The sequence below is a fragment of the Dermacentor silvarum genome, chromosome 2, assembly GCF_013339745.2.
Source record: "Dermacentor silvarum isolate Dsil-2018 chromosome 2, BIME_Dsil_1.4, whole genome shotgun sequence".
Classification (NCBI taxonomy): domain Eukaryota; kingdom Metazoa; phylum Arthropoda; class Arachnida; order Ixodida; family Ixodidae; genus Dermacentor; species Dermacentor silvarum.
The window spans coordinates 168,057,321-168,070,610 of NC_051155.1; the positions used below are offsets into that span (position 1 = coordinate 168,057,321).

A 13,290-nucleotide genomic window follows, 5' to 3' on the forward strand; every position below is an offset into this window, starting at 1 on the left:
GCTAACGAAACGACCATGAGAGTACCTAGACGTAGGCGCTGTTCCATGACCTACATGACACATATGTCATGAAAAACTGCTGTCTCGTTACACAGGCCCCTACCGAGTGCGTCGTGCCGTGACTCACGTCACCTACGAGATCGCCCCTGACGCCCCATCTGCTTCCCAGTCCAGTGATGTCGTGCACGTTACACGACTGAAGCAGTATCACCCTGTCAGTGATGACATTTAGACGCTCCGGGACGTCGCTTCTGCCGCCGGGGGATTATGCTACACGCGTGTGGTATTTGATTGTTTGAACGAGGCGCGCGGACGCCATCACTCGAGAAAAGAAGAGGAAGAACGAGCTGGGCTCGCGCTGTGAAACTAACCGGTCAGCGCTGCAACCGCTGTTGTAAATAAAACCTGTAAATAGTTGCTCGTCTTATTGACTCGTCCTTCGTGTAACAATATTCATGTCATGACCTATCATTTGTGTTCGTCATACGCTCTTGCCATGCTATACCAATTTTGGCCATGAGAGCACCAAGACCTAGGCGGCTAGATAGATACTGTCAAAGTGGCAAATGTTCGCCAAGAAATGCTTCGCATTTAAAGGAAGTGAGGTAGTGATAGATTGATTATTTCAGAGGATGGCTTAGTGGCCTAAGTAGGCGAAGGGAGTTAGTGGGTGATGGTCGTAATACGAGTAAAACAAGGAAACAGCTCCTTGGGTCAAGCCGGCCATGGGCATGCGAACTGCCGTGGATAGTCCTCAGGGGCATCGGCATGGGGGGTAGGTTTTCGCCAATTACGAGAAAGACTGCACTAATGTTAAATTGTTAACTGACGCCAGTTTTATTGCGATAGCAATTATATGGACACTTCAACCGGATTTCTGCCGTCGGCGTCGCCGTGAGGTCCCGTATAGATTCCAAGGGCGATAAAATCGTCGCCGCGCGCCGTATGCGCGAGCGAAAGCGCGCGGGGGACGCGCGCTATCAAGCAGGGCGAACGCACGGCGGAAAGCAAACGCGACCGTCCGTCCCGCGAAAGGTCGTTGGGGTATGGGAGGGAGGAAGGCGGGGCGGGGCGGCGCTGAGCTCCGGCGCCAAACACGTATCTTACCACTCAATCTCCCATGCGAAAGCAAGAAACGGGAAGAGGGGGGAGGGGGGGGGCAGCTTCTCCTCTGCCAACAACTTCTCTGCCCGGCGGTCGCCCGCACCGTCTCTTATCTCCACACGGCTCTGACCTTTGTATGGGCTGTGCATTTGCCGCTCAGTTTCCGTTGAAGCGATAGACCGCGCGAACTTGCACTTGCTGCCAGCGTTTTGACAGTCGTTGGCTGCGGTCATTCAGTGTGATCTATTCATGTTTGCTTGTGCGCGCTGACACCACGATTGTTAATTCAGTTAGTAAGCCAATGTGTCCAAGTTTATGCAGCCGATAAAACTACTATCCCTACTCCGAATAGCGCTCTACTAATTTGCTATCGCAATCGATGCTTCGCCTTTCGGGCGAAACTGCGACATTTTTTTTAGTTTAAACGCTTCCACAATTTTTCACAGCAAGCTAGAAAAAAAGAAATGACGTGTTTATGATTCGTTCAGCGTCACATGCATGCAGGCAGAAGAAATTGGTATTTAGAAACACGGCCCCTAGTCGCCGTGTTGATGCGGATGCCTTTCGTCGACGAAAGTACAGTTTTAATTTCCCCCTTCCTTGGGAAAGAGAGAGATAATATTTGCACCCACGAAAGAATGGCACCATAAGTTCACATGGCATGCTGCCCACGTCTGCAAGACACAGCGACACAATGCTTCGACTTCAAATTTTGAATTCCTGGTGCTGGAAAGTATAGAGGTGCGCGAATACTCGAGAAACTAACCAATCGATTACTGTCAAATTTCATTCGGTCTTCGAGTCGAATACCCACTATTCGTAAATGCGAATATTTCAAGAACAGTTTTCGAATATTTAAAATCGTCAACTGTGGGCGATCAAACATATAAAGTTGGAGCAAAAGAGCGATAAACTTCATCCCGACGGTTGTAGTATACATAAAACACGAGAAGATACTAGTGGAGCATGCTGCACGTCACACAGGAGGCTGCAGGCTTTTCCGGCTAAACCATCACCATTCGCACTGGCTGAAGAGTTCCGAGTATGCGAGCGCACTTTATTTGTTCCTAATTCCTAATTGCTTATTTGTGATTTTAATAAACGACGCTTCAGGTAATGCAGTGTAATGACAGAAGCTTGCTAGCATTGTGAATATAATATCTATCTATCTATCTATCTATCTATCTATCTATCTATCTATCTATCTATCTATCTATCTATCTATCTATCTATCTTATCTATCTATCTATCTATCTATCTATCTATCTATCTATCTATCTATCTATCTACCTATCTATCTAAAAAACATTCAGGGCCATATGGCACTAAAGAGGGGAGTGGTTACGAAGCAGTAATATTAAAAACAAGTACATTGCACAAAGAGCGATGGAACGAAAAATGTTAGGACTAACGTTAAGAGACAGGAAGAGAGCGGTGTGGATCAGAGAACAAAGGGGGATAGCCGATATTCTAGTTGACATTAAGCGGAAGAAATGGAGCTGGGCAGGCCATGTAATGCGTAGGATGGATAACCGATGGACCATTAGGGTTACAGAATGGATACCAAGAGAAGGGAAGCGCAGTCGAGGTCGGCAGAAAACCAGATGGGATGATGAAGTCAGGAAATTTGCAGGCGCAAGTTGGAATACGCTAGCGCAAGACAGGGGTATAATTGGGGATCGCAAGGAGAGGCCTTCGTCCTGCAGTGGTCATAAACTATACGCTGATGATGATAATGATGATGATGATGATGATGATGATGATGATGATGATGATGATGATGATGACATTGCTTTGTGGTAACAGCACAAAGATACTCCTGATTATAGAATGCTAGGTAATGTTTCACGAAAAATTTTGTTTACGGCACTTCAGGGAAGCTGATTCCATTCCTGGGAACTCACGGACGATGAAGGAATGAAAGAAAGACTTCGTGTGACATGAACCAATTCCAACCTTATTTCGGTGATCGACGCGGTTTGAAATCTACTGCGGCCACAGTATGTGGTGATTGTGAAGTGTAGTATGATGGACAAATTTATGAAACAACGAAAGACGGGCAACATTGGGACGGACAGTTAGTGGGACAAGGGGCAGGTTACTCCTATTTCGTACACTCTCCTACTAAGTCTTTATTTTCACGTCATGACAGGTTAACTTTCATTGAGGTCACTGTACTCGCCGTTCGATTATAATTTGAACGGATGAAACGAACAGAAATATTTTTTTATTAATTTGATCAAGTGAAGCATTTAGGTTAATGTGACGACGATTCCATATCACAGACGCATATTCACGATTGGAGCGTGTTAGCGCATGTACAGTAGTAGCTTTAAATAAGACAGTGCTTTAAAAAGGTTACTCCGTAAAAAACCGGACGTGTAATTGTTAATAATACCCTCTACGTGAATAGTCCAAGTTAAATTATTCGTGATGTGCCCACCGAGATATTTATGTGACGTGACGAAATCTAAAGGGTCTTAACATTGTTAAGAATGTAAGTTCAAGGATTAGAATTAGTTCGAGATACGTGCATTATGTTGCTTTTCTTACTATTTAGTTCAATTAGCGACTTCCCGCGCCAACAACTATATTATTCAAATGAGATTGAAGTATTTAGTGTCATCAGCTTGAACAATTTCCGAGACGTTAACACAATTGTTCACGAGCAAGTGTATGTTATAGGATGTTGTAGTAGTGAGATCATTAATATAAATAAAAATTAAATATTAGGGGTCCCAGCGCAGATCCTTGTGGTACTTCCTGATTGAACTTCTGTGAGAGGAGAATTATGATCATTTGAGGTAACGATCTGGAAGCGATTAGTCAGAAAATGTTCAATCCATTTCGAAAGGTTAAAGTTGGTATTTAGGAAACTTAAATTAAAAATAAGTGATTTGTGGCGTACCTTGTCAAATGTTCTACTGAAAAAATAATCAATCAATCAATCAATCAATCAATCATGTTTACTACTACTACTACTACTACTACTACTACTACTACTAATAATAATAATAATAATAATAATAATAATAATAATAATAATAATAATAATAATAATAATAATAATAATAATAATAATAATAATAATAAAGTCAGCGCAGAATAGTCGATCTAGGAAGCGATGCAACTATGAGTGAAATATAAAAGTTCAGTTTCGCAGGAATTAGTTTTACGAAAACCTTAGGGAAACGGGATCTGGCATTAAAAAGTTCGCAAAGTTTGTGAATATGACATGTTCTAATAATTCGAAACAAGTACTTATGAGGAAAATCGATCAGTAATTAATAGGTGAATTTCTGTGACCGGTTTCATAGATTGGAACCACTTTCCCAATTTCACATTCCTTTGGAAGCATGAATGTGTTCAGAGATTGCTGAAATATTTTTTGTTAGTATCATGGAACTAAAGACGCTAGTGCTTGTAAGAAATTGACTAATAATTCAGTCGTAGCCAGGGGATGAATGATATGGTGAGGCATCTATTAAATTGTTAATTCAAGTTACTTCAACAAACACTGGAGGTATTGATAAGTGTATTCATATTTAAATACATTAGGTAGCTCAATAGAGCATGATTGGGAAAACTGACTAACAAAATAATCGTTAAGAAGTGTTGCGCACATATAATTTGGAACAGCCTTTCCAGATGAATCTTCTAAATTAATAGAATTGTCTGCTAATATGTATTAATTAATTGCCAGGACATTTTAATATTTGTTTCTAGTATTTCAGGTAGCGTGCTAGATAAGCCGTTATATTTAGCAGCATTTAGGGCAGTGGTATAGATATCAGAAGAAGCTTTGTATGTTGCTCAGTGCGCATCTGAAGGCGATGTTCTCGCTAAACGACAGAAACGCTTTTTCCGGTTGGATAAGAGCTTTAGATGACTGGAATACAAAGGCGCTTGCATACCGGAAATAATTGCGTGGTTAGGAACATATTTCTCACTTAGTTCGCAAACTCTACGTGCAAACAAGCCACAGTTAGGTTAAACCGAGCGATCACCAAAATGTTTTATAAAATCTCTATAAAAATGGGGATCGTTCATTATTTGTTGCCACATGGTTTGTTTTTGTGATAATCGTGTATGGTTTGTCGATGTTTAGTCTTTTTAGGCAAAGCGACGTTAATTAATGTGACAATTGAGCAAGACGTGGTTACAGATTCCAGGCAAGCATACGTGATCGGGGAACCTAGATCGGCATGCGTTATAACTACTATATATAGACCGGGGGTGGTATATAGCTACATTGCTTGTTATCCCGGTATAGCTGCTTGTGTAACTAATTGTGAAAAAAAAAAAAAAAACGAGCATAAGTGAGGAAAGTCGTTGGCTCGTTCTGAGAATGGCGATAAGCGGGATGACAAGGTGTTCCATGTTACATTAGGGAAGTTAATGTCGCCTAACAAAAAACAAAGTGCAATAGGGAAAACGAGAAGATGTTATGTTGACAGTGTCACACGGCTCGTTAATAAATGGGGATAATGAGGAATGTGAGCGGTAACATTTACCAAAAATCAGTTTGATGTGACCGAGAGGTAACATTACCCGAATTAATGCAAGGGCGCTGTTAACTTGGACATTTAGGTGACGACGGGATGTCTTTTGAAAGCGCAATTAGTGCGCCTCCTCCTCTGCGCTCAATGCGGTCGCAGTGGTAAACTGCAAACTGGTGCGCATCGTAAAAAATCTCGGAGTCATTTACATGCGCAGGAAACCAGGTTTAGGTTGAAGCAATAATTTTGGCTCCGTATGAACTGAGTGCGGATGAAAGAGTGTTAGGCTTATTATGGACCTTCTAGCGTTAGAAATAATAATAAAAAAGAAGAAACGATACTTGGGATGATTGGGGTCGAGTATAAATGCCACTAACCTTCTCTCTTTCCTAGGTTGAATCACGTGGCAGAGCAACGTCGCGGTGAGTTGCCCCGATGACACGTGAATCTACCTCTTGAACGCTGTTGACTTCAGAGTTATAGAGATAAAACACTTATTTAGAATATATATATATATATATATATATATATATATATATATATACGTATATGTTATTATTATATATTATTATTATTATTAAGACCAACCTTTTTCAAGGTCGGTCCACCGACCGATACTGTTGGGTAAATAAACCTAAGATAACCGCGAAGTTGTGCTTCTGATTTTTCTAAATACGCTTGGCCCATTGAAAAATCCAGTTACTACTATATATATATATATATATATATATATATATATATATATATATATATATATATATATATGTATAGCGTAGTCTGAACTGGGGGAACTAGACTCGTTTTATGTTAATAGTGAAAACGGCTGTTAATTATTCGAAAAATATTCGATTCGATTCGCTTCAGTCACCATTCGATTCGGTCTCAGAAATGGCTACTTGCACAACCCTTTTGCGGGAGACCTAGTGGTACGTCGCTAAATGCGGGATATCTCACGGCTGCTCATCCGAAGTGGCCGTAATTGTTAGCGGCACTCGGATTTTGTAGCCAGAATTCCTACAAGTTCTAGAGTTGGAGTGCTCGAAATTTTATATCAGTATTTGTTGCTAAAGGGAGAGGATATAGAAAAGGTTGTCGCCCCTTGATTCGTGACTCGACATTCGAATATCCCGCGTGTAATAGCTGGAGATAGTAGCGGCGCGTGGTGGCAAGTCTGGCCGTACGGATAGTCGATTGTTCTCGCTCCTCCCGGCAGGTGGCGAAAGCGGTTTATTGCCTTCGAAATTACTAGAGCCACCGTGATCAGAGGTACTGTGATTAAGATGCCCATTGGGTTCGTTGCGCTCATCGTGTTCATAATAATATTCACAAACAAGCAAGCCTTCTTTCATGAATGCTTCTTTCGCATTTAGTTCTCTCTGAATGTGCAGGCTAGAATGCGGCTTGGTGGTAATCTCAAAGGCCAAAGTGTTGTGTGAGTCTGCCGTAAGGTAGCGCGACATACGCACTACGCTTAAAGCTTGAACTACGCTCCGACTCTTCTAGTCTTCTTTCTGTCAGCGTGTCATTGCTTGCGCAACTTTATCTCTGTTTAGTATTTTCTTGTAATTTCTAGTAAAAAAAAAAGTCTGAAAAACGGTAGTACGAAGCACAGGATTTATCTATGTGCACCGCATTTCACGTCGCGAGATGGCAGTAGTCATCGCTGCTGCTCACCAATTACATACGTCTATTAGGTTCTGTCAGAATTTGTGGCGTCTGCTTTTTGTTTCGTGAATGAATATAGCATGGCTGTGCAGTCACTGCAGGCACTTTTGTGAGGACTTAGAAACAGTTTTATTGTTTCAACTTGTGGTTTTGGTCAGTAGTGGCGAGTTCATGCGTGCGCAAACTTTAGTGACGAGAGGCATTTCTAGGGACATTCAGACTGCCTTCTTGAAGTAGTTTGTCTAGAGGCAACGCCACCTCGCAAGTTAACAAAACAAAATACACGTTGTGCAATGGTTAAATAAAGTTTTTGTCAGTTATTTATTTGATCACACCAAGTTTTCGCTTATTATTATGGGAACTAGCGGGGTTTCTTTGAATGTTTTGAATGTTGTTTGGCCTAGCTGGGTACTTTCTAGGTGCCGAAGCTCCCTAGAAACAAGGTAAGCCGCAACGTGCTTCACGGCGGAGCCAGGCGCGCGGATAGGAATGTTGTCAGTCCGGCTAGTACGCCAGCGCGAGAGCGCGCTGCAAAATTAAACGAAGAAAAAAAAAGAAAGGCAGCGCTTCTTTGGGGGCTTGTTTTTTTGCTTTTCGCCTCGGCCCCAAAGAGCTTCCCTGAACGACGCTGAATGTGACGGGCTTCACGGCGTGAGCGGGAGTCGTTCGTGCCGATCGCTGTTGGTGCTGGTTGTGTCGTCTACGTGCTGCCGCTTCGGCTTTCGGTGTTGTGTGCGCGCGCGTGACAGCAGTTCTGTGCGACAGGCCCCGACACCTACGGGATCGACATCGGTGGTCCAGCGTGCTTTTTCGCACACCATGGATTAGACGCGGCGAGCGCTTCGTGAGTTTTCCGGGCGCAGGCCAGCAGGCCTCCGAATGGAGTACGCCAACGGCGCCGTGGCGGCCGCCGATGGTGGTGGGTTCAGCCAGATCGGCATGAAGGCGCGTTCGCCGGAGGGACACGCAGCTCGGGCCATGCACATCAAAGGTTTGTGATGCGTTTCCTTTTCTTTTTCAATTGGCGCGGCTTTTGTTTCTTGTTTAGCGTACAGCGCGTGTGCGGCTGCGTCCGTCCCGGCGCGGCTGACATTCCTGCGATTGTTTTTACGCGGCTTCAGCATTACCGGCAGAGCTGCTGACCAGTCGTATCGCTCGGCCTTCGAAAACTCAGCCTGGCCGTCTCGAGAAACCTGAAGTTTCAACAGCGTGGCTGCGTTCAAACCGGTGGAACAGCGAAGATGGCGATACAGTGAAAAAGATTTTTTTTTTTTTCCACCTGTCTGTTGACGTGGTTTGAACAAAGCATTGACCCACTGACAAGTTTAACTCGTTTGCAACTGCAACGTGTCCATGCCTGGAAAAAAAAAAAAAAAGTAAAAGCTCTTGTAAAAACGTGGTTCAATTAATTCGAATTTGTTGTTTCTTTGTAACGATGCATGATTTGCGTGCAAGTGCACCGCAGTGATTGGCACATATCAGTTATGCACGCCGATATGTAACGTGTATGTTTACGTAATCAATGAAAACGCCAAGTATGTTGATCTGCGTACCTACTTATCCCAAACTGTACATCCGCCGTTTGGCTACGTTGCCGGAGCCTCGTGCGGGCATGTCCCGAAAACACGCCCCCTTCATGCATGACAAGACGAGCCACTGCTGGAGCTGTCATATTTTGTATATCGTCTCTTTCGGTTTACAGCCTTGGAAATATTCAAGCTACTTCTATATTTGTTTCCTGGCAGGCAGAAATTTACGAGGCCGTGACTTTGGTTTTATTAAATAAGCTCTGCTTCGGGGGCTTACATTCAAGTTGCCGTGACTTTAAAAAGATGTGCTTAATTTATGAGAGCGCACAAGTCTGCTTGCTTGGTGCTGTGTCATCCCGCACTTGTAAAAATGTAAATAGTGACTTTGGATGTATAGGGTATTCGTGGCCTAACACCATCCATCAAAGCCTATTATTTTGGCGCCCATTAGTCGCGCACTGGGCAATTACCAATTATCGTTAACTACTTCGCAGTCTTGGTGTGACATGGCGAGAATTAACATCCGACAGACGAGAGTTGGTAAAATAATGTGAACGTTGCACTCACTTACTGTTGGATATACGCGTACACTTTAATTCTGGGGCTTCGCGTGCCAAAGAACCTAACGGGAATATTAGTGAAGCCGTATTTATTTATTTATTTATTTATTTATTTATTTATTTATTTATTTATTTATTTATTTATTTATTTATTATTAATTTTTGTTTATTTATTCATTATTATTTTTGACGTACGTTGGCCCCGATACGTGGTGCCGGCAACTTTTGTTCACGCAACAAACACGGAGTTATATCACAAGTCCTACAATATCACAAAAGTAAAAGAAAATGATTATAAAATGGTGTTACGATAAATCCTCGATACACGAATTGCCATAACAGAGAAATACAGCTTAAGAAGTCACACATACAGCTACTCAAAAAACAAACGGGAGGAGGGCCACTGCGGTAAATCACTGCGCGCGTAATGTGTGTGTTCGCCTCCCGCCTGGGCGCAAAGTTACTATTTCGTCCACTTTCAGTTCCCTTTAATCTAATTATTTCTGCATGTCAATTGAACGAGGCAACTTATTTTTCTCCATTTTCTGTTTCTACGTAAGGACGTGCCTAACAAAAAATCGAGCCGGAACGTGCACTCAATGCACAGGACACGATCGTGTTTTGTCGTATCTTTAGAGAACGGGATACACGGGCAGATTAAACGCCGTATTTCTGCCTGATATCAGTGACACTGCTAACAAGCCACCCATTTACTCCTACTTTTTACGCCTTAGAATCGAGTTTATCGCGCATAGGTTCCTAATTAGGTTTTCAACGGCATACATCACGTTTCGAGCAAACGCGACTTCGTTATTCAAACGGTGCGCACTCGGCGTTAAGCTCGCTCTGAACGTATCGCTTTCGAGGAATATCGCTTTAGGTGCGTGATTGGATTTGGATCCGTTATTGATTAGATCCATTTGAGAGCAGGCGTATCGCTTCACTGAGACTGCAATGCAGCGTGACGTCGCACGAAAGTGAAAGTGTCTTCCCGAGAGTGATCGGTCAACTGTAAATGTGGGCCCTGGAGCTGAGATTCCAGCATTGGGACGCTCAACGGAAAAACGGTAGACAAACGCTTAACGGATATATGTGTGGAGACCACAAAGTACGTGTCATACGATGAAAGAGAAGACATTGCCTTGTCGCCTGCACGTCCTCAGTTTGTCTGCAATGGAAGACCGTCTCAGTACGACTTCCGCATTTCCATTGATTAGAGGCGATTAGGAGGCACCCATCTGATGACGCGCGCGTCATGAAATCCCGACGCGACGAGCCGGAATTCCGCTCCCGTCGTGTTCCTTGTTTGCCCTGCTTATATCAGCTCCGCTGGCTTTATCAGACTGTGCGTCTGACTCATCTCGCGCGCAGTCAGCCAGACAATTACCAAGTTGCAGTCGGCGTTATCCTCTCCATTCTTGTACACCGTCGTTTTGAGCACAATTGACTCAGGCACTCTGAATTTTTGTAACTGTTAAGTAATAATAAGGATCGAAACATATATTTCGCATTGCGCACTATATGTTTCTTTGTCAATTCTGCCTGACTGAGTCAGGGTGCCCGAGTCAATTGAACTCCCGTTGGTCAATTGAACTCCCGTTGGTCACGATTAAGAACCACCTGGGTGGTCCAAATTTCCGGAGTCCCGCACTACGGCGTGCCTCATATATGAGGCACGCCGTGGTTTTGACACGTAAAACCCCATAATTTAAGTTTCCCGTTGGTCACAAATTTTTCTTTTTTTTTCTTCTGAATTTATTTAATACAACGAATGACGTCGTGTTCATTGGTTTAGCGGTTGGTTGATAGGGCATTTCAGCGTTCCGCGTGTATTTCGACAAGAAAAATCTGGGCAGGTAGCGAGCTCCGTTTTAGGTTGAGGGTGGTTTAGCATGGAGGGCAAGCACAGAGTAATGCCACGAATCAGTAATGAAAACCCACACGAACGATACAAACTGTATGCTGCTACGATTTGTGTATCTTAGATGGCAGTATTTTTGGGGCCACAAAATATCGAGTAAATGAACTTAAAAGTCGTGAATGTTTAGTAACTTCGGTGTCGGTTCGAGAGTTAGGCCACGAACGCCCATAAAAACAGCTGAATCATTTGTTCCTTACGTATGAAGTTTCGTGTAGTCTAGAGGAGTGGCCAAATTGCGGCTCTTTTCTAGTCCATTTACGGCTCACTCTCGGATACTTAATTACTTGGCCAGGGACTCCTATCCGCTCGTGGGTGCTATTCACAGTCAAACTTGTCGTATCTGTGTTTTGAGCCAATCAAAGAGGGTGCAAGTCTCTGTGTCAACCAATGAGAGCTGACGACATGGCGAATTCGATAATGTGGCATTTCACTTCTGTGGAATACCGCAATGGCGAGGGCGGTTCATGAAAGGGAAACGTTGCCATCCACCCGAGTGTCACACAAAGCTACAAAGGAAACAAATACGGTCAGAAAGAGAAACCTGGGGTGCGATCTTGTACGCGTTCCAAAATGGAACGGAGGCGGTCCGTTCCATTTTGGAACGCGTACAAGATCGCGCCTCTGTATACAAAGGACACCCATAGGGGTTTCTCTATCTGAGAAACCCGCAGGGTTTTACTGTGTGTGTGTGTGGGTGGGGGGGCTTTGTGTTACACTCGGTTGGATGACCATTTTCTTTTACTTTCACGAATTCGACACTGGCGGAATTGGAGTTTCTGTAAGAGCGTATACTCGATGGCCGAAGCTATACTCCATTTTCAGCGCTGCCCAATGTACGAGGCTTACACATTCATTATACTTGCGCAGCGGAATATAGTTCCGGGCGTAACTGACTGAATAATGGCAGGATTATAGAGTTTTGTTTTTGCTTATAGCGATACGGTGACATATTGGGACCTTTGCGCATGCGCGTCGTACACACCGCGAGTTCAGTAGCCGCTGAGCAGACGACTCAACGCGGATGAACACATCTTGAGGGGCATTCGGCCTTCTTATTGGCTAAGGAGTAATGCAGCTCCGACAATGCTGCTAACTACTTCTGAAATGGAGTAATGCTGGCGGCATATTAAAGTTTGCTGCGGCTCTTGAACAGTATATGGCTAACTCTTGTGACTGTTTTGAATTATGTATGCCTGACTTCTTATGATATGATTAATAAAAATTTGGCATCTCGGTTCCCTTTCTTCTCGGCCACCGCGATGGCACACTAAAGAGAATCAATTCAAACTGATAACGTATTCTTTTCAAAGTCTGTTTTAATTAAGTCCGTGGCTAGGTGTTGATTATCAGATAAGAAAATGAGGGCTAAACGTGAATTTCTTTTTTTTTTTTCTTGCTGCGCCAGAACTCGAGCGCCGGAACTTTAATGTGTCGTCACGGATATCAAAGTATTTTCTTGCATTTTGGCCGTTGTGGTGCTGTGTAGGAATTCTTGAAACTTGCAAAGTTAGGTCTCTAGCTCCTTTGGAAGACAATTTAGGTCATCTTGCAGTAAAGAAATAGATATTGAGCAATTTACGAGCAGACACCGTCAAAATTCATGAAGTCATGACGCCATAACGAGCTGGCGCGGGAACTGCAAAGAGACGCCGCCACCCTCCTTTAGCTTTTGCGTCTTTTCTCGCTTACTAAGCGTCCACTCATCTCGCGGCAAAACTGACTTTCTTAGTATAGCAGAAAATCTAATTTACTAGTACAGCAAAACTTATTTTTGTCTTTAGTGCCCTTTAACTCGTAATTCGGCGCACGGAATCGCTGCCAGGTGTTCGTTTCATAGTTTCACTTTCGTACCTTGAATAGAGAAAGAGTCAGCGTGTCGTGAACAGTTAACCTCAGTTTTCTAGTTGACCCAGCTTCACCGAGTAACTCGCTAGGGGTTCTACGGAGTAGCTTAACTAACTTAATTATTTCACCGACAAAGACGACAAAAAATGTCTGACAACTGTCATGCG

The 13,290-nt window shown here is 43.5% G+C and overlaps 1 protein-coding gene across 1 annotated transcript in view; it reads left to right on the top strand.

The window, feature by feature from the left end:
* Positions 1–7,760: 7,760 nt before the first annotated feature.
* Positions 7,761–13,290, top strand: part of LOC119442064 (filamin-A-like) — a 172,035-nt gene continuing 166,505 nt past the window's right edge. Inside the window, exon 1 of the mRNA XM_037706782.2 lies at positions 7,761–8,259. Coding sequence (XP_037562710.1) covers positions 8,148–8,259 — 112 coding nt within the window. The 5' untranslated portion in view covers positions 7,761–8,147. The remainder of the gene's footprint in view (positions 8,260–13,290) is intronic.